Here is a 23,078-nt window from a genome sequence, read left to right on the forward strand (position 1 = left end):
GTTCTCATCCTCTGCCTCTTAGCAATACTCAGCCACTTTCCAAAGCCAGGCAGCATGCCCTGGCCCTGGGAGAGCACGAGTGCACAAAGGAATCAGAAACCTAATCCACAATCATTTTTTAAATCCAATGTTTCTTTTATTTCTGTTCCGATGAATGGAAGTCATGGGGTTAGTACAGTATAATTTACAAATCAAACTTCTGACCAGGCACAGGGCCAAGGGGTGTCAGGCTGCAGCAATCCCAATGGCCTTTGGCAACAGTGATGTGACAGCAGGCTCTAAAGCAGATTTGTTTCTCCTTGGAGAAGAGTTGTGCTTTGGGATCTCCCCTCCCTTACCAATGTTCCTCATCAGCCTGCTGGGTATGGCAAGGATGAGATGGCATTACCAGTACAGGGCTGAGCTGGCCAGCTCCCAGCCATGGGGGCCATGCTGGGATTGAGGAGGGGCTCAGGTCTCTCTGGTTTTGGGAAATGAGGATCCCTCTCCAGAATGCTCCACCAGCCATCTTGCAAGGCACTGCTCCGAGAGCATTTTGGCTAAAGCCTGTTGGGTTTTTAGAAGAGACTGCAGCAGATGGCTCAGGGCTGGTTATGTCTAATTTGCTAATGAGAAGGCATGATGAACAGCTGACCAACCAAACACCCATGAGATTCTAATTAAGACTGATCCAATAATTCAATAAATAACTTATCATCTTGGAGTCAAGGAAGGAAACAAAAATGGAAGGAAGAAGGGATGGTTGGAAGAACATTGCCCCCCACATTCCCTCCTCTGATGTACACACACGCACACACATGACAAATAAAATAGGGGGTTTAAAGTTTTAGGATAGGTTTGAATTCATCTAGTAAAGGAGGTGTAAAAAACAACCAGCCACATCTGCACACTTTTAAAGTATACACAGATGAAGCTGGGGAAAGGTCAGTTGTGACTGTGCCTCTCTCCCCTGCTGCTCAAGGGTGGCACTGGTGAGCAGGGACACAAGCTTAGTGCCCCTCACCGGCACTCAGTCAATCTTAAGCTTTCTGCCCTTGCCTAGAAAAGGAACAGGTTCTCCCTCCCCAGGAAGGCAGCAGAGTCAGCAGTGTTTAGCAGCAGTGGGGTTCCTGAGTAGGGCACGTGAGCTACATTCTAGCAGCTGTACGCTGTCCCCTTGGGTCCTCTCAGCCTTGAGACAGAGCCCACCCACCCCTGGTGCTTGAGGGAGGGGACGGCTCAAAATAAATAGGGCACCAGTTGTTTTTTTGGCTATGGCTCTAGAGCCTTGTGATGCAGGAGTATTTTCTTAACCTTTTAGTTCAGGCCAGTAAAACCCAAAGGATCCTGATTCTAATGTCAGTTTTCTCCTGAAGTTAAAAATGGAACAGAAAAGGGACAAGAGTGGGCAGGCAGGGAGGGACAGGGAGGCCCAGTCCCCTCCTGGCAGAAGTCAGAGGCACGTGGAACTGTCACAGTTAGAGCGGGAGAAGGGACGGGGTGCAGTTAGTGCAAGTTTTCCCACAAATACGAAACTCCTTTGCTTGTTCTCAGTTAATGACAAGAGCACACAACTGGGTAACGTATCTGAAAAGCAAATCTGTCATCTCCCCACCTTGTTAACAAGGCTTTATGGAGGGTGTGGCCATGCTCTCCCACAGCCTCGGGATGGGGAGGGCTTTGGTCATTCTCACCCACTCTGGGCTGAGGGCTGGCATCTCCCTGGGGTGGCAGCTTGGGTGCCTGGGGAGGGAGCAGGGGGAGAGGCAAGCCAGGGCCAGGGAGAGGCGAGTCGGGGTTCCCTCCCACTGCTGGTGTTCTCCTGCTCTAGCTTTTCTCCTTGGGTGACTTGCTCTTGGAGTCGTGCTTGTTGCCCAGTAGCTTAAGCACCTTCATGGGCTTGAATTTGCCTTTCTTCTTGCTCTCTGTCTCCATCTCCTTGTGAAATTCTGGAGTTGCAAAGGGAGGTTGTTACTGTGGAATGTCAATAGTTGTACAGACACACTCATGACAATAAGCAAGGGTGACAGCCATGAATCAAAGCCCTCCATTGCATGCGTACTTTCTCTGATAACAGGGGTATGCAGCACAAGTGTGCCTCTAACTTTATTGGCCCTATAGGAAAGTCTCCCCAGTCTACACAGAATAGATTCAATCTCTCCTGCACACAAATGGCTCGTGCTGCCCCTTACTGGGGCCAGCAGTGAAAACATCACTTTAAAAAGCTTCCCATTTGTTTCTTACCTTTCCTTTTAATCATGGCTTCCAACATTTTATCCTCCTCCACTTCTCTGAAAGAAAGAATGGGAAAGAGGTCAGGAATTCAGCCCTGAAAACAGCTGCTGTATTGTTTAAGGCTAGAGAGCCTCCTACTTAGAAGCCATAGAGGGGCAGATCCATCACTGTCTTGTGAGCATTTGCAACCAGCAGGATAAATCCCACAGGCTACACATGCTGTCCCTGTCTTTCCCACACAAAGCATTCAAAGAGACAAGGATTGGGAAGCCTGGGAAAGACATCAGCAACATGGACATCTTGAGACACCCCCACAAGGCACTCATGTGGCACTGAGTCAGACAGGCTGTACTTTTCCTTTTTCCCCCAGCTCACCCCATTCCTCACTCACCTCTGCCGGTCCTCGTCCAGGCAGTTCACAATGGCATTCCTCTGCTCAATGATGGTCACCAGCTCCTGCATCAGCACCTTCTCCCTCCCTCGGTCCTCATCGGTCCAGTCCTTCTCTACCCAGCCAAACCCCAGGGAAGGACAGGCAATTACATGGCTGAAGGAGCACTGAAATTCAGGGCTTCGGGGCAGAGATCTCCAGCACAATCCCCTCTACCCTGCTATGTTACAGGGCCAGTTGGGCTAGCAGTGTCATAGGGACAGAGCCCTGCATGTGGCATTCCCTAGGGACAAAAAGGGCACATCCCTGCACAAGACTGGGACATATATTGAGATGGGACAGAGCCTCTAGAGCCAGCTGATTGCACTGGCATCCCTACAGATCTGCCTCTCTTCACCTGAGATCCACCTAGAGAGAGGGAGATGATGCCCAGGGGAAAAATGATCCTTGTGTGTCCCTTCCAACTCAATATAGTCTATGATTCTATGAAAAAAAGGGGTGAGCACACCCAGAGTGGTGCTTTACCTGGCTTGTTGAGGAGGCACCGCAGTTCATACTCCACATCTGACTGCCGCTGCTCCAGGTTCTGCTGCTTGAAGCTGCAAAGGAAGGGGGAAATGTTGGGAAGCACTGCAAGGCTCCAGAGAGGTGGAACATCATCCCAAAGTACAGGGTAAGCTTGGAAAGAACCATCAAGATGCTGATCTTGTCCTGTATAGCCAGGGAACCAAGGACCAGTAAGGACCAGCCCTGACTGCTCAAGGCCTTCCTGGAGTAGATGCTGCAGAGGCTCTGGTGACACACTGTGGGTCAGTTCTCAACTCATCTGGACAGATTTGCTTGCCCTTACTCCCTCCCTTTTTAGGCAAGGCCCTGTCAGGATCTCCTCTGGAAACACCATTTCAGGAAGGCTGAGAAAGGGTTCCCCAAGAGAGTGTCAGTGCCTCTTCACATGCCTGCACACACTTACATGTAGATGAGCTCCGACTCGTGGCGCACCAGCATGTGCTTCTCATGGATGAGTTTGAACCAGTCCACAAGCAGGTTATCCTCAGGGTTGTCTGCCAAGCAAAGGGACAGTTCAGAGCCATTCCCAGCCCTGGTGGATCCCATCACCCTGCAACAGGCCGGGCTCTGCCTAGCCAAGGGAGAGGCACTGGGCTAGAGCCAACCCAACCTCAGCCTATTTCTGAGGCCCAGAGAGACCCATCTCTTCTCCCACCAGTTTCCATTCTAGGGACATCTCCATGTTCAGGGTAAGGTTGTGACCAATCTTGGCGGCCACCACAGCCTCTTGTGCTCTTCCAACTCCAGCGTCAGCAGGGAAGAAGTCACTGTTGCTATTTCTTTGGCTGGAGAGAGGGCAGCCCTAGGGTCTGTCCTGCCCCACACCCATAGACAGCCCAACCCACAAACCATTCTCAGCACTGCGCAGTTTTTCCTCCAAGGCCACTCCACGATGCTCCAGCTCATCCAGCTGATGCTCAATGGCATCCATCTCCCCATAGATGTCTTCCTCAGGGATGTACTGGTCTGTCTGCACCTGCCAAACCATAAATCAGACACTTTCATTACCACCAGACTCCAGTTTTCAGGGGTAATCCAAAGATTGGTCAACACTAGCAAGGGCAGGGGGACAACAGAATATTCCATTGAAGTGTGGATCTGAAATCCCACCCCACTCTGGAGCAAAGGAAGACGATGGTGCTTTCATGAACAAGGTGTAGCCTACACACCCTCCTCCCCAGCCACAGCCACCTGCTGTAATCCCTGCCCACACATGCCTCAGCAGGGTGCAGACTGCTACAGCCCCGGGAGATAGCACAGAGCCGGCTTTTCCCTCCTGGCTCCCCAGGGCCCTTTTACCTTGCGTTTGATCAGCGGGAAGCCGTGGCCGGGCGCAGGAGGACGCACAGGCTTGGAGCCCTTGGGAGGTTTCTTTGCCGAGGGGGAGGCAGCAGGTGATGGCTTCCGATTGAAGGGGTTCTCTTTGCAGGAAGACTGGAGAGGGCGGACAGAAGCAGATACATGAGCAACCAGGGAAGGGAAGGGATCCCAACAGGTGGGAATGAGCAGACAGGGCAGCGCTACTGTTTGTCCTGCCCCACAGCCTCCTAAAGGAGGAACACAGCACTCATCTTCACAAGCACCTAGTAAAAAAAATAGCTGTGCTCCTGTTTGACATCAGTTTCCCAGCCTCTCTCTCACAAGCATGCTGAAATATTTTCCTTCGTGGTTCCCTTCCTATTTGCTCAGAGTACATGACATCCTGCCTCTTCTCTAGCACATGGGGTAGGCAGAGTACAAGCAGAGCCACCATTTAACACAGGCCTGAAGCTTGCTTTCAGGGGGTCACACATCAAGCAAAGGGGCAAGCCTGGACCCATAGATCCCCTGTGACCAAGTGATGGATGGGGAAGAAAAGCCTTGTGATCTGGATGGGGAGAAGGTCATCATCTCACCTTCAGCTGTGGTTTGGGTGAGGAAGATGTCTTGGGGCTCCCAGCACTCCCCTCTGAAGCCAAGAGGATAGGTGTAGGGCTAGCCCCAGCTGGTGGCTTGGGGGGCAGCCGGCTGGGGCTGGTCTTTAGGCTGCCAGTGGAGATGCTCCTGCTGGTGTGCAGGGTGCTGGGCTGTGTCTCCCCACTGAGGCTGGCCAGCTCGCTGGAGGAGGAGAAGGAGGAGTTGGTGGAGAGGCTGGCTGGGACAGCAGGGCTTTCACCGGAGGAGACGCTGGCCAGCGGTGCATCAGCACTGGAAGTCTTGGCGGCTGTTGGCATGTGCACAGTGGGCTCGGAGGAGCTTTTGGGCACTGAGGCCTCATCGGTGTATCCCAGCACCTTGGCTGAACTCTCAGAGTTGATGCTCTCGAGGCTGAGGGCTGGAGAGGGGGTGGAGGATGACGGCTCAGAGTGTGACAGCCTGGAGATGGGGTGGTGGGCTGCAAAGCAAAGGGAGAGCTCAGAGAGGAACGAAGGGACAGCCAGGACAGAAGGGGAGGGTGGCATACACTGGACACAAGGTCAGCGTAAAATCTTGCCTGCAGATGCTGTGCTCCAGTGGGTAGAGAGGACATGGCTAATGCAAACTTAATGCAACCATCACTGCATAAAGGCCTGGCCTGCCAGGGTGATGCAGAGGCACCTGGGAAGGGGGAACCTCCAAGGGGCTGCAGAGGAGGGATAAAGGAGCGGGAGGAAGCTCACCTAGTGGGGAAGCATTGGGGGCTCGTGGAGCTGGCCGCTTCTTTGTCTTTGGACTGCTAGTAGGAGTGATGCCATACCAGGGGTGGAGAGGTTTGGCAGCAGTCTCGCTCTGCTCCTGCTCAGGTGTGATCTTTTGGGTGTCAGCACTTTCCACTTCCTCCTCATCCTCTTCCTCAAAGGGGTTGTACGGTTTGGGCTCTGTGGTATCAGACCTGCTCTCCTCACTCCTGGCTTTCCCCACTTCTTCCCCATCCTCCTCCTCTGAAGTCCTACTTGGAGTCTCATGGCTGCTGCCTGGGGGGAGGAGGGGGAGCTGGCTTCTTCTTGGGCTCTGCTTGCACTAAGGCCATCCACGGTGGGTCCTTGGCTCTTGCAGCAGCTCCGCCACTGGTAGAAGAGAAAGAGAAATGGAGATAGCAGAGACAAGGTGGGGTGGCAAGGCATTGGAGAGGGACTTTGCCCTTGGGGGAAAGGAAAGATGGAGCAGGATGTCTCCCATACAGAAGCAGCTTTCTCATCCAAGGATGGCCCTAAGCTTCCCCAGACACAGTGTCTCAGTCTCTGAGGGCAAACCTACAGGCCTCAGTGAAACACAGCCTGCCTGACTCACCTGCTGGGCCCAGTGTTTTGGTGTCTGAATATTACAGCCTCCATCTGCTAAGCAGTGGTAAAGGCTGAGCTTTATGGGCATAGCTGGTCTTCCCACCTTTCCCAGGACAAACCCTCCACAAGGCAGACAAATGTCCCCTTCTCAGCATCCTGTGGATGCAGGGCCATTTCAGAAGGCATTTGGCAATCTGCCTGTGCCACGGAAACACCTTTCTGAAGCTCTCAAACTCTTTCAATAAGAGAAAAATGCCCAGGAGGTACGAATGAACAGTCAGCCTGATCATGCTGGGCTAGCACCTATTTGAAAAGGAACCTGGTCAAAGCCTACATCCTCCTAAGAGCAGGAGCTGATGGAGGTGGGAGAGAAGACCACAGCTGTGCTGTCCCCATAGCCCCACCCTGCTATGGAGCTCTCAGGTGATCTGCAAACAGAGGGACGTACCGATCAGAGGAGCAGGGTCTCCCTCGAGGTTTTGGGACAGGGGGGCTGGTTTCAGGTACCCGACCTAGAAAGACATAGAGTCAGACTGTCACAACACCCAAAGGACATGAAGAAAGAGGTTAAACCAACATGAGACACCTTAGATACCTTCCCACAGGAAGGTGGCTATTCCCACTCATTGAGGACCCCATGGCATTTCTCCCAGAGTTGATGCAGCCAGCTAATCCCAAACATCCCCTTTGCCTTTTTCTCCCCACTTCTCTCTTGGAGCTGCACCTGGTGAACTGACATGCCCCTGTGTTCCCACACCTCCAAACTCCTCCAGCTCTACCAACTTCCCTCCACACTGGCTTGCTGCCTTTGGAGAGCTCTGGAGAAGTACAAGGGAGCAGACAGGCACGAAAACTAGTACTGCTCTCCTTGCTATGGGGATGGCTGGCAATTGCTGACAATCAAAGGCCTGGTGTCTGAGCCCAAGATTTATTCAGAGGCAGAAGAGTGTCAGGCTGCAGAGAAGGAAGGGAATTCAGCCAACCTGCAGTCAAGCACCTCAGCCACTGAGGATGTGAAGGGTAACCCCTGCCACCAGCCTGCCCTCTTACCGTTCGCCATGCCAGGCCCACACTCGCTGCCCTCGCCCTGCAGAGTAGACCTGGGCCGGGGGACAGGGTGGCAGGTTGGAGGAGAGAGGGCAGACGCATCGGTGGCCTTCCTTGGAGCTGGGGTGGGACGCGAGTCTCTGAGCCGTCCATCCAGCGAGCTGGCTTTGTCCTGGGTGAGCCCTGCAGGCTTGCTAGGGATTGGAGGCCTGGGGGGAGTTTGGGAGACAGGTGCCCCACTGCCAGCATGAGCAGGGGGTGTCGGTGTCTCTGCTTTGCTGGCTGTGCTGTCCTTCTCTGCTGGGCCAGCAAGGCCCTCTGCAGGCGTAGAGGTCTCTGCCACACTCTCCTGGGAGTCAGCATCATCCTTCCCCACCTCTGCTCCTGCCTGGAGGGCATTCTCTCCCATGCTGTCAGCCCCAGTCTCAGTTCTTAGCTCTGGTGACTGTCGGTCTAGGCTGGGCCTCCTCTCTGCCTTCCCGCTCACAGCCAATTTACCACGATGCTGTGTGCAGACAAAAGTCCCTGCCTCTGACCCAGGCCTGTATGACCCAGGAAGAAGCGTGCTGGAGCATTCCTTACACCTGCCAATGAGAAGAGAGAGCACCATGAGATGGGAGATGCCATCCTGTGCTTCACAGAAGGCAACACACCTGGAAGACCCTGCAGTTAGTTCTTACCCCTGGCTATTAAATCCTAGAGTGCCCTTGGGGAAGTAAATCGGAAAATAAGTAGAGAAATGTAACCAGGCCACTGTAGGAACCCATGGCAAGTTCACAACTCAAATACTGCACGCATTTGTTTTCTTCCTTCATCTCAGAGAGGATTTAATAGATGTGGAAGGGTGACAGTTGGTATTGGGATATGGTGTGGTTTCCACACTTGGAATGGGGAGAGGGATCAACCATTCACAGACATAAAACAGTAAATAGCAACTGAAATTAGGGAGCAACTGGTTCAGAACTGGCACAGGGAGGCTACAGGCTGCCTTGCGGGGGCCAAGGGTCCTGGCACGTTAAAGAGCTGTCAGACACATTTGTTTGTAAAACAACCGCTCCGCAATGCTGATTATTAAATAAAATTACATCAATTTCTACTCGGGAAATTCCTGCATTGAAGGCTTACAGAGTATTTAGGAGAAGGAACACACAAGGCTGGCCTGGTCTCATGCTCAGCCTCAGTAATGCTGACCATGGCATCCAGCTGGGCCACAGCATTTGGCTGGAAGAACAAGGGCCTTAGGCAGCAGGGCCATTCTTACACTCTGCCTTGCCTGTTGAAATTGGGCTAATAGCTTCCCTGTCCTTTGCTGTCTGCCACCTCTCCTTGGATCATCCACTCTTCCCCCACTGAGCCTCTGAATGCTTCCTAATGAATCCCTCCAGGCACAAGCGAGATACAAAGCACTGGCAACCAAGTCAGTCCTTCTCCACCTGGGAAGGGAGGTGGATAGCATACATGAAAGACAGCCAAAGGCAAGGGGCTGATCAAGCACTCCCATGAAAACCAAGCTTGTTCCTTCTTGTCTGAATACCTGCTTGCAGCAGCTGGCTGCTCTACGCTGCCAGCAGATAATTTTGGCAAGGAATTCTGCTCTGGGCATCCAGTTGACTGGGATTTCCTTTGAAATTGAGAGCAGAAGTGTGAGGACATAGGGACTCTGGAGAGAAGGGGTAGAATGAAATGAAGAGGTGGAAAGCTCAGACAAGGGGAGAAAGTGGTTTGCTTTGGATTTATCTCCATCAGCCCACAGGAACCACTGCCACAGGACATTTCTGACCAAATACTGTCCATGAATCAGCACAGGAAAAAAAAAAAACAACAAAACCCCAAACAAACAAACAAACAAAAAAAACCCCAACCTGAAAAATGACAAGAAAACAATCAGGAAGCAAAACATTTGGGATTAAATTACAGGGATCTCCCTGCTCAGTCTGAAGGGCTATGAGCTGTGCCATGGCAGACATGGCACCTCTCCTTTTCCTGGCCCATGAGGACACTGCAGGTTGCACCTGCACCCCAAAACTCCTGCTTTTGTCCCAGCTGCAGATGGGAAGCCTGATGGACCTCAGCTCAGCCGCCCTCCTGTGACACTCTTTCTACAGCACATTGCCAACTGGCTTAGGCAGGTGAATGAGGCCTCCCACATCTTCCCAGTGGCTCGATGTTTCTGACCAGATGCCAACCCTTGTCCTGTGGCCCATGGGAGAGATCTCATTTCTTCATCATTACAGCAGGGAAAGCAAAGTGAAATGATTTCACAGGTGCTGCAGGTAAGGACCTGTACTCAGGAAGTAACCAGAGAGCTGCTCATTCCTCAGTTTGTTAACAGTCTGTAGCTCTCCGCATGCTCCCTGGGAGCTCAGCACCACCCAGGCAGCATGGAAGCCTGTATATCCAGTTGAGGATGTGGAGTGTAGGTGGAAGGAGGTCTGTAGGATGATGTCATGGCTCAGACCTCAATAGAAGGGAAAGGGGGGTGGTCCTGAGTAGGCAGGTGGTAAAGAGGTAGAGCATCCTTTTTTATGGAGGTGGGAGAAGCTCAAGAGGCTGGGATTCCAAGTAAGTGAAGTGGGAAAGCACAAGTCAGCAAGGGAGGCAGGGAGCAGGATAGGAATGGAGCACAGGGACACAAGGAGCTAGTCAGACCTCTGGGACAGGGGGCTGGCAGGCAAATGGAACATCTTCACTCTCATTTCAAGCACTGTTTTTCATGTTCCATGTTGCCCAGGAACGCAGACACTCGAAGATGGGGTGCAGCAGGCCACAGAGCCCTCTGGAGCTCCTCTCCAGAGCCAAGGAGAGAGGCTGCCCCAGCAGGCCTGGCCATGACATACCTGAAGCACTGGCGGTGGTAGAGCTTGCCCTCGGCCAGGTAGCGCTGCACCAGGTGGACGTGCTGCTGGCAGGCTGCGCAGGTGCTGCTGAGCGCGCTGCGCTGGGAACGCTCCGAGGGGGCATCATCCTGGGACACAACGCGCGGGCAGCTCAGCATGGGGGCCACGAGCTGCTCCCCAGAGCACGCATTCTCCAGAGCAGCTGCTCCCCGGGCAAGGCCCATTGCTGAGGACTCATGGCACAGCTCAGGGGCTGACCTCAGGGGCTGACAATGCACAGAACAGCTGCCCTCAAGCCCAGACACAGGCAGGCTGCCTCTTCCCAAATCAGAAGGGGCCACTTCAAAAGGTGCCACTTCAAAAGGTGCCACTTCAAAAGCTGCCTTGGCCCTATATACAGATGAAGGGCTGTGGAAGGGACTAATCTATACCCCATGCACCAGGGTCCTGAAAAATATTGAAAAAGGTCCCATACCAGACAACTGCTAAAAACTGAAATAAAAGGCATCTTTTCTGCCCTTCTAGTCCCACATTCCTGCTCTTTCCTCATCTACAGGGTTATCCCCACATAGGAAAGACACCCAGCACCAATCTGCCCAACCTCTTGCCTGCTATGGACAAATTACAGTCCACAGGCTCATAGAGAAAAATCAGTCTCGGCTGGATCCCACAAGGAAACAAAATCACAAAATCCCAAACACCGCTCACTCCCAAAATACACAGGCAGGCCCCTGCAGAAATCCACGGCTCTGTGACAGGATTTTTCCCATCTCCTCACCCACAGCACAGGGGGTACAACTGCCTCAGGCTGTCTTTGAAACTTTACCAAGAAATTAGGTACCTGTGGTGCTGAAGGACTCTCAATTGCAGCCACAGGGGTCTTGTGGGACAGCAGAGGAGGAGAGGAGGCAGCAGTTGGTCGCTTCATAGGCGGAGGGACGCTGGCTGGAGGCAAGAGGGAAGGAGGATCAGGCGTGGAGAGCAGTGGTGACTCACACCACCCATGTGCGGGAAGGGGAGGGGAAAAAAACTAAAATCATCCAGCCTTGTGACATAGGATGAGACCTGCCTCTCCCAAAACTTCAGTGCTTATTTTAGGTGGAAGAGACAAACACAATCTAATAATGGGTCAGCTGTGAGGCTGCCAGAGAGCCTGGCCTGCTGTGGATCCCCTTCTGTGGCCCAGGGATGCCAGCCTCTCACTGTGATTTTATTTACTCATCACGTGCTACTTGGCTTCCTTGTAATTGACTCCCTAAGCAACGCTCAAAGCCCAGAGCAGCTGGGGTAGCTGCTGATGTATTGTGGTGACCCACTGGGCCCCAGGGCTCCCAGGCTGTCAGCAGGTCTGTGAAGCATCTCTTGCTGTCAGGGGTAGAGCTCACACACCAGCAGGATTCCTTGTCCTGGAGACCAGCATCCCTGGAGAAGCATATACCAGTGGAAGAGATTTATCTGATGTTGTGGCTACAGACTGAAACAGAGGACACCTGGAGCTCTCATCTCCACCCAGCCAAAGGATGCATGGGAAGAGCTGTCTCAAAAGTACTCAGCTCAGGCTGCAGTTGTAGGGATAGAAGAGCTGATTTGAAACATTCCAGCCTGGCTCCACTCCCTCCGTGCTCCAGTCACTTTACATGCACCTGTGTCATCAAGATTAGCTGTAGAAGATGGGCTCTTATTTTGCTTTCTCCTATTTTAGTTGGTTAGAGCAGATCACAAAGACTTTGGGTGAGCACCAGGGGTGGTGGCCCAGCCCAAGTTGGCAGGAATGCAGTGCAGAGGGAGGAGAAAGGCGTTTCTTTTTCCACAGCTTGAGCTATTACATCACCCCACACCTCCTGTGAAACCTCACCCCAATGCACTCTCCCTTCCAGACCCTCCTCAGGGGCACCAGCAAGATGCAGGAGAGGCAGGTACTACCTGCTCCTCTCCCCTTCCCCACAAACACAGCTCCCAGTTGCCACAGGAAGGAGGAAACACAAGGCAGTGCTGGGTTTCCTGTACTCAAACAGGGGCAAACTGGAAGCCTGAGGAGTGGGAGGACACTCACCTTGGCTGGGGTTGTTGAAATGGTTGTAGTACTGAGACACGTAAGTCATGATGCTGAGGCAGTCCGGGACCTTCATGGAGACCATATCATTGGGATCTAGCAGGGCTGGGATGCCCAGCTCCCGCTCTGCCAGCTCAAAGGCCTGCAGGAACAGCACAGAGGCATTAAGGAAAGAAAACTGATTCTTCATGAAAAATAACAGAAATATCAAATTGGAAGGACCCCAGGGAAGGTTAAATACTGAGCCTATGGCATCCCTTATGGACAGAGACTTCCAGACATGCTGCCTGACTAAAAAAAGTAGCAACAGAAGCAAGGTTCCCTTCAAGTTTTCACTGAAAAAAAAAAAAAGCCATTGTTTTTTTCAGCTCAACCAACAGTGCCCTCATGAAAGAACCTGTCAGAGTCTTGGCTGGAACCACAAAGGGCCAAGGGCTGGCAGATACTTCCAGTGACACTGAGCTCTACTGAGCAGTGTCCCTAGCCACCCCAAATGCTCACCCCACAGAAACACTGACTGCCCATCCTTTCATGCTCTGGGATGCCACACCTTCCCCTCCCACGATCAACAGAGCCATCCTGGCTCAACATCCAGCACCCTGCCGTGAACAAGCCAGCACTTTCAGTACTTTTCTGTGTCTGAGCAAGCAGAAACAAGGACACTGTGATAAGAAGCACCCATCTCCTCCAACTGCATACACAGCTACAAAAAGAAGGAATGGAAGAGAAAAAAAATTGTTGGAGAGTTTCCCACTTGTCAGTGTGTGTGGATTATTGTCTCTACGATCGGCCATCCCTCTGCTGAGCCAAGGGCAGCATACCCACAGTCACCTCCCAGGGACTGGGGTGCAAGACTATGGCAGGGACTGAAGAGAAATAAGTCAGGAAGAGATGAGAGTGGTTTGGGCACTGAATGGTGAGGTACCAGGTGCACAGGTAAAGGTACTGGGTGTGGGTAAAGACTGAAGGTGCCTAGTCTCTGGAGCATGAGGTGCTGTGCAGGGTGTGAGACTTAAAGGGAAGGAATGGAGAAACAAAACAAAATGTATATTTGCAGTAACTAGGGGTATAAAAGTGCCCCCCATAGACATCCCGCTCTGCTCAGCCTGGCTTTAAGCCAGTTGTCCAGACTGAGTCTTACTGAACACAAGGCTGCAAGGAGTAAGGAGAGAAGAGAGACCCCACCTGAGAGGTCTCTAATAGGACAAGATACCCATTGCATGGGTCTTGAATGGGAAAAGCTGCTAATGATTGCAAGGGGCCAACAGGTGTAGGAAAGGTCATGCCAGGACACAGCTGGACAGCCCTAATCCTGTAAATCCCAAATCACAGAATTACAGAATGGCTGGGGTGGAAAGAGACCTCAGACATCATCTAGTCCAAACTCCTGCTAAAGCAGGTTCACCTAAAGTAGGTGACACAAAATCACATCCAGCTGGGGTTTAAATACCCCCAGAGCAAGAGACTCCACTTCCTCTCTGGACAGCCTAGTCCAGTGCTCTGTCACCCTCACAGTAAAAAATGTTTTTCCTCATATTCAGCTGAGGAATTCCTGTAACTCAGTTTGTACCCACTGCCCCTTCTCCTGTTCCTGGGCACCACTGAAGAGTCTGGCCTCATCCTTGACATCCACCCTTAAGATATTTGTACGTAGCATAACTCATCTTGGGGAGGAGATGGGCCATGCCTTTCCACAGACTATTAGATGGAGCCTGCAGCAACCAGGTCTTTCTGTCATTTAAAAAAAGTAGGGCTATTGCTGCTTTGTCCTACCACTAGCCCCTGGGGCTGGGCACCTCCCCATTCCACACTGCCTGCTTCTGCTACTGGCTCCAGCTGTCCCAAGCAGGAAGGGAACATTGCAGACCAGGATCTAGCAAGATCTTCCTCTCTGCTGATGCCTGAAGTAAAACTAGTTTCCTGTTTCCACTGCCTCCAAATCTGGAACAACTGAAGTCAAGATGTTGCACCATTTAAATCTTCACCTGAGATGTTGTCTTGGCAACTATTAGGATAAACAGGCTGGAAGCTGATGTTTGATTCCCTTGTTTCCAGAGAAGCTCCTGACTGTTACTCACAAACACAGATTTTTCTTATACCCTCAGCCACTGTCACAAATTCCTCCCACACTACATGACCTCCATCAAGTCATTCTCACATAATTTCTTCCTTCTGTGCACTGCAGAACAGGAACTTACCAAGCGATTATTCTCATAGACGTCATCCTTGGAGAGAGAATCAAAGTCTCTGAAATGAGAAAGCACAAAATAGCCACATGAAGTGCAGAGGAAAAGTGCCCCTATGCCATCACACGTAGATTCCCAGGACAATCAACCTTACAACAACTCAACACGTAAGATCCTATATAAACAAAACCTTGGCAAAGCAGATTTCAGGTTGTAACGGGACAAGGAAACCAAAGGGAAATAGCAATTAAAAAAAGAAAGAGAGTCCCAAATGGGTGGTGACCAGGAAATTAAAATGTCATTCTTGTCTCTCGTTACCTGCTTCTGCCATTGAGATTAAAGGCTGCAGAAACACCAGGGCCATGTTTCAATTAGCACCACACACTGCTGCACCAAACATTGCATGTCATGACCCCAAAGTTGCTTTTCCAAGGCCACTGGCACAACAGTGGTGGATGGAGATACAGATCTCTCACCTCAAAAGAAAAAGGGACAGATACAGGTAGCTCTGTGAGGATCCTTAGACAAACCTCCCTGCACCACCTCAAGGAATGTGGGGTGACACAGAAGATCTTCAACTGCACTTCTGTCCTTGCTTTCCCCAAAACATTGCAGTGCACAACAAACCATCCTCAGCTGCAGCCCTTGGAGCTGAATGCAAGGTGCTCAGGGGGGACAGAGGAATCCCTGCGGTCTCCAACCCCGGGGATCCATTTGTTGCAACTCATTTCACTTGTTCCCCTGGAGCCCTTTGGGGGTTCAACCCGGCCACAGGGACTGATTAGCTGCCTTCAGCAGGGAAGCAGAGGGCAGAAAGTTAAAGCAGTCTGCAGGCTTTCAAAAGAGGGGGAGAAATGCAGGAAGGAGTTAGTTATGCCTTTTGCATGTGCGTGTGGGTATAACGTGTGAAAACAGCATCACGCTGCACTGCTTACAGCTCCTTCCTGCCGAGGATCTCAGCTTTGTACCAAAAATCCTCCTCATGCAGCAGCCTGATGTGCCTGCTAGCTGGATTCACAAGAGGACGCAGTCCAGAGAGGTCTAGGGTCAAGCAAAGCCACCCCAAATGGACGACAGAGATGTGCCAAAGCTCGGGAGATCAACACAGAAGGACAGTTCAGACTAAAGGAGGCAATGCATTCCTCACCCCGAAGGTGGTGTGCAGGATCTAGGCAAGGTGGCACCACGCACCTGCAGAGAGGTGCTACATGAACCTCCTTCCTCCATTCCACGCTGGATTTTATTGCCTTTTCCTGGAACACCGACACAACCTGTCCTGGCACCACATGGCAGGGCAGCCAGCCCCTTCTCGAAGCCCCTCATGCAGCTTTCCCAAAGCTGCAGAGGAAGTACGTGATGAGCTCAGGAAGGTTTTCCCAGCTGCCTACACCGCCATAAAATTATACTTCCTCCCTTCAAAAGCAAGAGGCTGCTGGTGCCGTTTCCTCACAGATGAACGAAGCTGCAGCCACTCAACTGCTGCAGGAGCAAATGCAGCAGACACACACAAAGGTAAGCTGGATATTCAGCTCTGTTACCTTCCTGAAAGCTCATGTGAATACATGTACACAGCTCAGACTGCTCAAAATACCACAACTTTTACTTCTCTACATGCTGGTGAACAAAGGCTTCAGCTGCAACCTATGCTTTAATATCAAAACCACTACCATATTTGTAATTATAACTAGTCTCCACTGGGACATGTATTTTCCCTAAGTTTTTGTTTTGTTTTTGCCAAGAGAAGTCCTTTAACCTTGCAGTAATATTTTTTCCTTTTAAAGAAAATGCCAACTTGGAACACAGGAGAAGCAATGACAGCAAAGTTATATATCAACTGCCCTCTAAACATTCATGACCTTCATTTTGAACGCCTTCACTTTCAGGATATAGGAGTGGTGTAGCTGGAAGCTCGAAGACTCCTTGGTGGGCTGGGCTGGGAGAGTATTTTCTGACAGACAAAACATGGTGTCCATTCCACTCTGGCCCAGCAAACCAGAGATGTTTTAGTATACCAAGACAACTTCATTAGGAAAAGCAGACGCCAGCAGAATCTGTGAAGCTCAAGAGGTATCAAGGGGTTACCAAGCAGCAAGGGAATAGAAGATTCTTTCCCACTAATGTAGGATTGCAGACTCAGCTTTATCCGAGATGTTGAAGTCCATCAGTACATGGCCCCAAGGATCAGTTTATTCAGTTCCCCTCCACTGCATTTTCCAGCTCCCTCTCCGATAAGCCAAGCAGGACCACACTGACCTGTGTTGCTCCTGACACGAGCACTCCCATATGCCATTTGGTCACGTGGCATCCCTGTGGCTCCAGGCAAACTCCCAGTACCAATGTGCAAGGAGCATGGCCTCTCAGGCATGGGGAAAAGTCACTCCAGACACACCCCTTTCCCCTCTATAAACTGTCTCCTCTGCAGAGAGCCCAGAACTTGCCATCTCACAGTTCTGTGACATGTGGCTGCATGTCACATTATTTCCTTGCCCTGATCTCAGCAGTCTTTCATCCAGCCCTGCTGAGGCTCCTCTCCTGTCACCATACCCATCCAAGGGACTGGATGTAAGCACAGGCAAGACTCTGGCTATCCCAGATGAGCAACTGTCTTGACTCAGCAAACCCCAGCGTTGTACCATATCCTGGAGTAATATTTCTATGCAAATACCATCCCAAGCACTTAGCTAATTAGATACATGCAGAGCCACTAAGCACTCCAGGGTTTAGGGCAGCTGCCAGGGAGTACAGAAGATCCAGGGAAGGAGGAAGGGTGTGCCGTATAGCTAAAACCAGAGCAAATTCCTGGATTCCTCAAATATAAATCATGAGCACTTTAAGGCAGTGCCACATAATAAGCCATTCAGCTTTCCGGGTCTTGTCAGGGAAATGCAGGTAGTACATGGGAAGGAACAAACAAGATTTGTGACCCTGCCTGTAAGGAAACCCACGGCTCTGGGGACACAAAACAGCGTTTCTAAAACAGCTCTCATCCCCCATTTTCCTCAAGCTTCCATCTCTCCCAGCACTCCAAAGGCATGTGCCATACTCTTTCTCACCCCTGAATGCCACGATCCTTTCCTGCGTGCCAGGGAGGCTGTACAGCTTGAGATGCTGAAAGATGCTCTTTGCTTCAATTATCTGTTGCAGATGCCTTGTAAACACTAATTTCATGCTTCAGATTTCTAGAGCACTGAGCAAACAAACTCATTAATCCTCACAGTCCACTGTCAAGTTGGTATGGATGTTAACAGCTTAACCGAAAAGGGAAGAGAAGAGATTAAATGTCTCATCTCCAGATCACACAGCTATCAGCACAGTCAGAGGCTAAGTCCAAGTTTCCCTGACTGGGACAGTGAGGTAACGAAGCCAAGTGAAGTGCCGACAACAACGGAGTCAGGGATTTTTATCTGCATGGTTCAACACACAGGTTCTGGAGGTGTGCACCTCGTTCTTGGTGATCACTTCAAGACACCTTTAGCTGAATTCAGTAGACATGAAGGAATTCCAGTCTACTTCTCTCAAAAAGCCCAAACCTGTAGTGTTTCTAAGAGCTCTGCAGGAGCTGCTCCAAAGCTCTCCAGGGCAGCACATCCCTCTGATGCCAATTTGCCTTATTCCACAGTGATTTGTGTTCAAACCAGGAGTCATGCAGAAAACTGTCCTCAGTCTCACTTACCCATATGGTCTCTCATGACAGCCTCTTCCTCAGTGTGTTCCCTCCCAGCACAGCAGCACAACAGGGGTGCATCCAGGCAAGGTTAGAAAACTGGGATAGGCTGACAGCCACCACAGCAGCATTGCCCAGGGGATCAGGGGGGCAGAGGAGCGGTGTCACACAGGTAGAGAAGAGCTTCAGCTCAGCTCTCCTATGGATGTGCCCATTCCTCCTCTCTGCAATCCCAGGGGAAGCCAGCAGGAAGCAGAGAAGCAAAGGAACTCACAGTTCTGTGGAGCTCAGAGGAACTCCAGCCTTTGGGGAGCAGGGCAGCTGTCTGTGTGAGCCAGGAGAACCCCACACAAAGGAAGACCACACAAGGTCAGAAAGGCATTGCAGATCCCTGCCAAGTCCCATTACAGCACCGACTGAAAGCACTTTAGAAGAAAAAAAGGGCAACCACTTTTCCTCTGCCGTCAGGAGATTTACGGCCTCTGATCCAATCTTCCCACTTCCAAATCGGGACAGGCTGAAGAAGCTGGAATCAGATGAAAGGATGCTGCTCTCCTGATGGCCTCTGAAAATCCTTCTACAACATGTTCATGTCCTTGTAAGGCCCTGGGCTTTGTCTCTACAATGCAGCTCGTGCAGAGGACCTGTGAAGCACGTAGTTAGGACATCTGCCAGGAGCAGATTTAAGCCCACTGACAACTTAAGAGCAGCAGCCTCTGCTTTAATGGGATGGCAAATATGGTTAATGGGAAACCATCAGGTGGTTTTAGTGTTGTTTATCATAAGCTTTTACTGAACCTCTGCTTTACAGTTCCCAGCTGCTGTGCCATTCACAAAAAAATTAATAATTGCAAGTGTTCCTGTCCTTAATTTGCCTCTTCCCACCCAACAGCCTCGTAACTGGAACCATTTTCAGAGGCTCCATTCTAGCTACCCAGAGCGAGCTATACCATACAAGAGCTGCAGGACACAAGACCATACAGCTCCTTCAAGACCCAGAGATTGATTCAAAGACACCGTATGTCTTGGCTCTCAGTCATTCCAGAGCACCATGCTGAGGGTTTTGGGGCAACCACCTGAAACACAGCAGGCAGCAGTTCAGTTTCCAGCCTACCTGTTCAGTTTTAGCTTGTAAGGACACCGGCCTGTTCCACCCTCTCATGGACACCAGAGCCCCACAGTGGAGTCCCAGCCAACCCTCTGACTGATAGAGGTTGCTGTCATGGCAAAAGGCCTTCCTGAGGCCAGCTCAGGAAAGAGAACTTGGTCAGCACGGGCAGCCTCAGAGGAAGAACCACCAATCCCAGAGCAGAATGCGATGGGACGCATCACCCTTGCCGGCTTTAACGGCAGGCCAAGGAGCGCGTGCACGCCACAGGCACAGCAAGGTGGGGCGATGCCTATCTGCCCTGCAAGGGCCACCAGGGATTAGAGCAGATGGGCGCCGGATTCCCAGCACCGCCGAGGCACACAGGGTTACAGTGCAGGTCGGGGCAGATTCCTTCCAGAGGCTCAGCCAGTTTCTCCAGCCTGACACGGTGCCCCCAAGCAATCCCAAACTCACTGCCTGCCTCCTGAAACTCACATTTCCCCCCCAGAGACACCCAAGTTGGGAGAGGCTAGAGAGGCTCAGTACCTGTACTGGCTTTTGCCAGCTCCTGCTTTCATTGTGGCATCCAGAGAAAACAAGCTAGAAGCAAATGCAAGCAGCAACCTGGTCCAGGCCTCTACAGATTTCAGAGTGCCTGCCTCTGGGAATGTCCCTGCACAGGACAGGCCTCTGGCCCTCCTGAAGCATGAAAGCTCACTCCTTGCTGAGGCAGAACAGCCCCGCACCCAGATACCAACACCGTACCTCTTCGCCGGTAGGCACCGCTCCCACTAGGGCACATGGACCCAGTTCACCTCCATGCTCTCATCACCCTTATACCCCACGACTTCTGCTAACCCTGACCTTGACAGGTCTGCAGAACCAGGTCAGAAGGTCGTTTGCTGAAACACTGAGTGATAGAATAGTTTGGCTTGGAAGGAACCTGAAAGATCATCTGATTCCAACCCTGCTGCCACGGGCAGAGAAACCTTCCACCGGACCAAGATGCTCAGAGCTCCATACAATCTGGCTTTGAGCACTGCCTGGGAATATGGAATTCTTCATTCCCAGTACCAAACTACTTCTTGACAGCACCTGCTTCAGCGCATCCCTTACCAGCACATCAGTGCAACAGAGACGCATCCGCTCTCTGAGCCCCTCATGTCCATGCTTAGGGAGCTTCCCTGCCAGCCAGCCTGGAGCAGTTTCCCACGGCTCCTCCATCCCCCCCAAACCCCTGTGAGCGCCCCGTGATCGCTGCTGGGCACAGCGGCCCAACCCCTCCAGAAAGGGGGGTCCCAGCGGTCCCGCGCCCCAAACCTCCGCGCCCCCCGCTCCTCCTGCCCGCAGCGCCCGCGGGCGGCAGCCGGGGCCCCGCGGCGCCCCGTCCGAGCGGCGGGCAAGGCGCGGCCTGCACTCACAGGAGGTCGGGCCGGTGGCGGTGCAGGATGGCGCAGAAGGCCAGTCCGTCGCGGAACGAGGTGCTGAGGTCGCGGATCTCCACGCCGCGGTAGCCCTCGCACTGCCGGCGGCACCAGGCTTGCAGGGTGCCCCGCGGACCCGACATCGGGGCGGCCGCTCCCAGCGCCGCCGCCGCCGCCAGCCCGGGGCCGGGCGGGGCCTCCCGGGGCGGGGCTCCCGGGGGCGGGGCCCGCACACGCCGCGGAAGCGCCCGGGCTCGGCCCTTCCCGGGCAGCAGGGCGGCCTGCTGGGGAGAGCACCTTCTCCCACCTCCGGGAAAGAGTCTGGCCTGAATGTAACTTAAATTCAACTAGATTAAAAACCACGGGGCAACCTGATTTCTGAAACGCTCTCAGGCTTAGACAGAGGCTGCTCCAAGCAGAAGCAGTTCTCAGCAGTCCTAGGGGCATAAGCCGAAGCAGTGGAGTACATCTGGGACGTAGGTGGCTCCCAGAGTAGGCTCAGGGCCAAGGAAAGCTTTGAAGATCAAGACACTTGGAGTCACAGGCAGCGCTTCACAGGAAGCCCTGGAAGCCGCAGAGGAAGAGTTCAATACAATCTCAGGAACCCGCAACATCGAGGCAATGGATTGTCATGAGAGTTGGTGCGCACGCTCGGGATGATGGTTTGACAAGGGGGAGAAGCACACTATTAAGGGCTACTTTATTGGGCTTTAGCATTCTTTTTAATTCCAATAGCTACCTCTGTGGAAGACCTAACCATCACACTGATGTTGAGCTTATTGCTGCCAGTTCCAAATCTTTAAGAGTCCATTCTCTGCAGTTATTTTCTATGGGCTCTACACTCCTTCCTTCACTCAGATTTCATCAGTAGTACTCTCTTTCTTCTACTCCACTGCTCATTCTACCATTCTATGGTCCCAGAACTGTAACAAGTGAAAAATAAATTCTCTGACTGGTTTGTACAATCTCCGCACTCTGTGCCCGAGATAAGCTGTGGCGTAAATCGCAGGAGAAACTACTCTGTAAGCAAAAAAGGAAATGAAACATTGTGTCAGTTTTGTAGTGACTGAGCTAGCTATTCAGCATCCCCCAAGCCGCCTGACAGTGTCTTCCGGATGCATCCTGAGGGACACCAGGATGAGGGAGGTTTTCTTGAATTTTCCAGGTTCCATAATTACACTCACCCCTTCACAACTGTAGGTCAGAGACAGAGACACAGAGTACATGACTCTGTACTGTGGTTCCCTCTGACAAAACCATTTTGTCCAGAACCACTTCCACTCACCAAACCCTGCTGCAGGAGGCAAGGCTCGAGCTCTAGCCACCCCCTCCTCCCTCTGGAGCGCCTTCCCAGCACCAGTTGATGCTGCTGAACACCCTGCATTCCTCCAGCCTCAAGCAGTGCCAGGCACCGCAGCTCGCTGAGCCCATCTTTCCACCCAGCGAGAGCTGCAAGCTCCTCCTGGCTTCGTTCCACCAAGTGCCAGTCCTGCTCAGTTAACCTTCGGCAGTCCCTCAGAGAAGGCGCGGAGCCAGGGAGATCACTGCATGCTCTCTGTGCACCCTTTGGAAGCTGCTCTAGCAGACAGAAACAATGCAGCAGCATATTCACAGACTTGAGAGCAGCCTTGGAGTAACCATTGGAGTGTTTCAGATGATACAGATATGCATAAAAAAATCTGTAATTCCGACATGCCAAGCAGATATTAAAATCCCAGCAACACACTGGATTCTTTTGCTATGCTATGAACTAGAACTGATCATGGAGATAACTGCCAGGGTTCTCATGTTGTGTATCACATCCATCTGAGCACTTCCTGGGAAAGATTTAGGCTTGGATAGTAAGAAAGTAGGGCAGTTGCTGTTTACAGGTATGCTTACTGTGCTGCTGTCAGCAAATACGCAGAAGGAAAAGTGCCAGCCCTAAAATCAAAAAGGAGCAGATTCTGCTTGATATGAACACAGCTCCCCACGGGCTGCTGCAATGCAGCGGCATCTCAATCCTTTAATTTCTCAATGATATGGCTGCCTGAAACCCTCCAGAACTGGAGACAGTGAGCTCCTAGCATCCGTAACACCAGCACGAGCAGCTAGGCAGCCAACAGGAATCACTCTTTTAATCTCACTGTGTTGCCTGTACTGCCTGAGTTACTTTGTGATGGGAAACAGAGTTTACTTTTGAGCAATATCTAGGACACTGGAAACCTGACTCTCATTCAAACACAGAATATAATCCAACAAAGGCTAATTATTCTCTTTGTTTAAACGGAATCACACACAGAGCCAAACTGGACAGCTAGGATACCTCTCTCAGTGGAAAGGAATGAGAGGGAGATGTACAAAGAGGCAGATGGTGTATCTGA

At 51.8% G+C, this 23,078-nt stretch overlaps 1 protein-coding gene across 1 annotated transcript; it reads right to left on the reverse strand.

Annotated features, from left to right (window-relative positions):
• Nucleotides 1-111: 111 nt before the first annotated feature.
• On the reverse strand, nt 112-20,942 carry MICALL1 (MICAL like 1). The gene is given in 17 exon segments (XM_038154268.1): nt 112-1,928; nt 2,224-2,270; nt 2,606-2,720; nt 3,131-3,204; nt 3,576-3,666; nt 4,022-4,148; nt 4,472-4,606; nt 5,068-5,546; nt 5,812-6,112; nt 6,114-6,198; nt 6,863-6,926; nt 7,465-8,045; nt 10,299-10,426; nt 11,140-11,243; nt 12,352-12,493; nt 14,550-14,598; nt 20,713-20,942. Coding segments are annotated over 17 exon segments (2,790 nt in total). The 5' UTR covers nt 20,859-20,942; the 3' UTR covers nt 112-1,806.
• Between the last annotated feature and the right edge of the window lie 2,136 nt (nt 20,943-23,078).

The sequence above is a fragment of the Motacilla alba genome, chromosome 1A (assembly GCF_015832195.1).
Source record: "Motacilla alba alba isolate MOTALB_02 chromosome 1A, Motacilla_alba_V1.0_pri, whole genome shotgun sequence".
Lineage (NCBI taxonomy): Eukaryota > Metazoa > Chordata > Aves > Passeriformes > Motacillidae > Motacilla > Motacilla alba.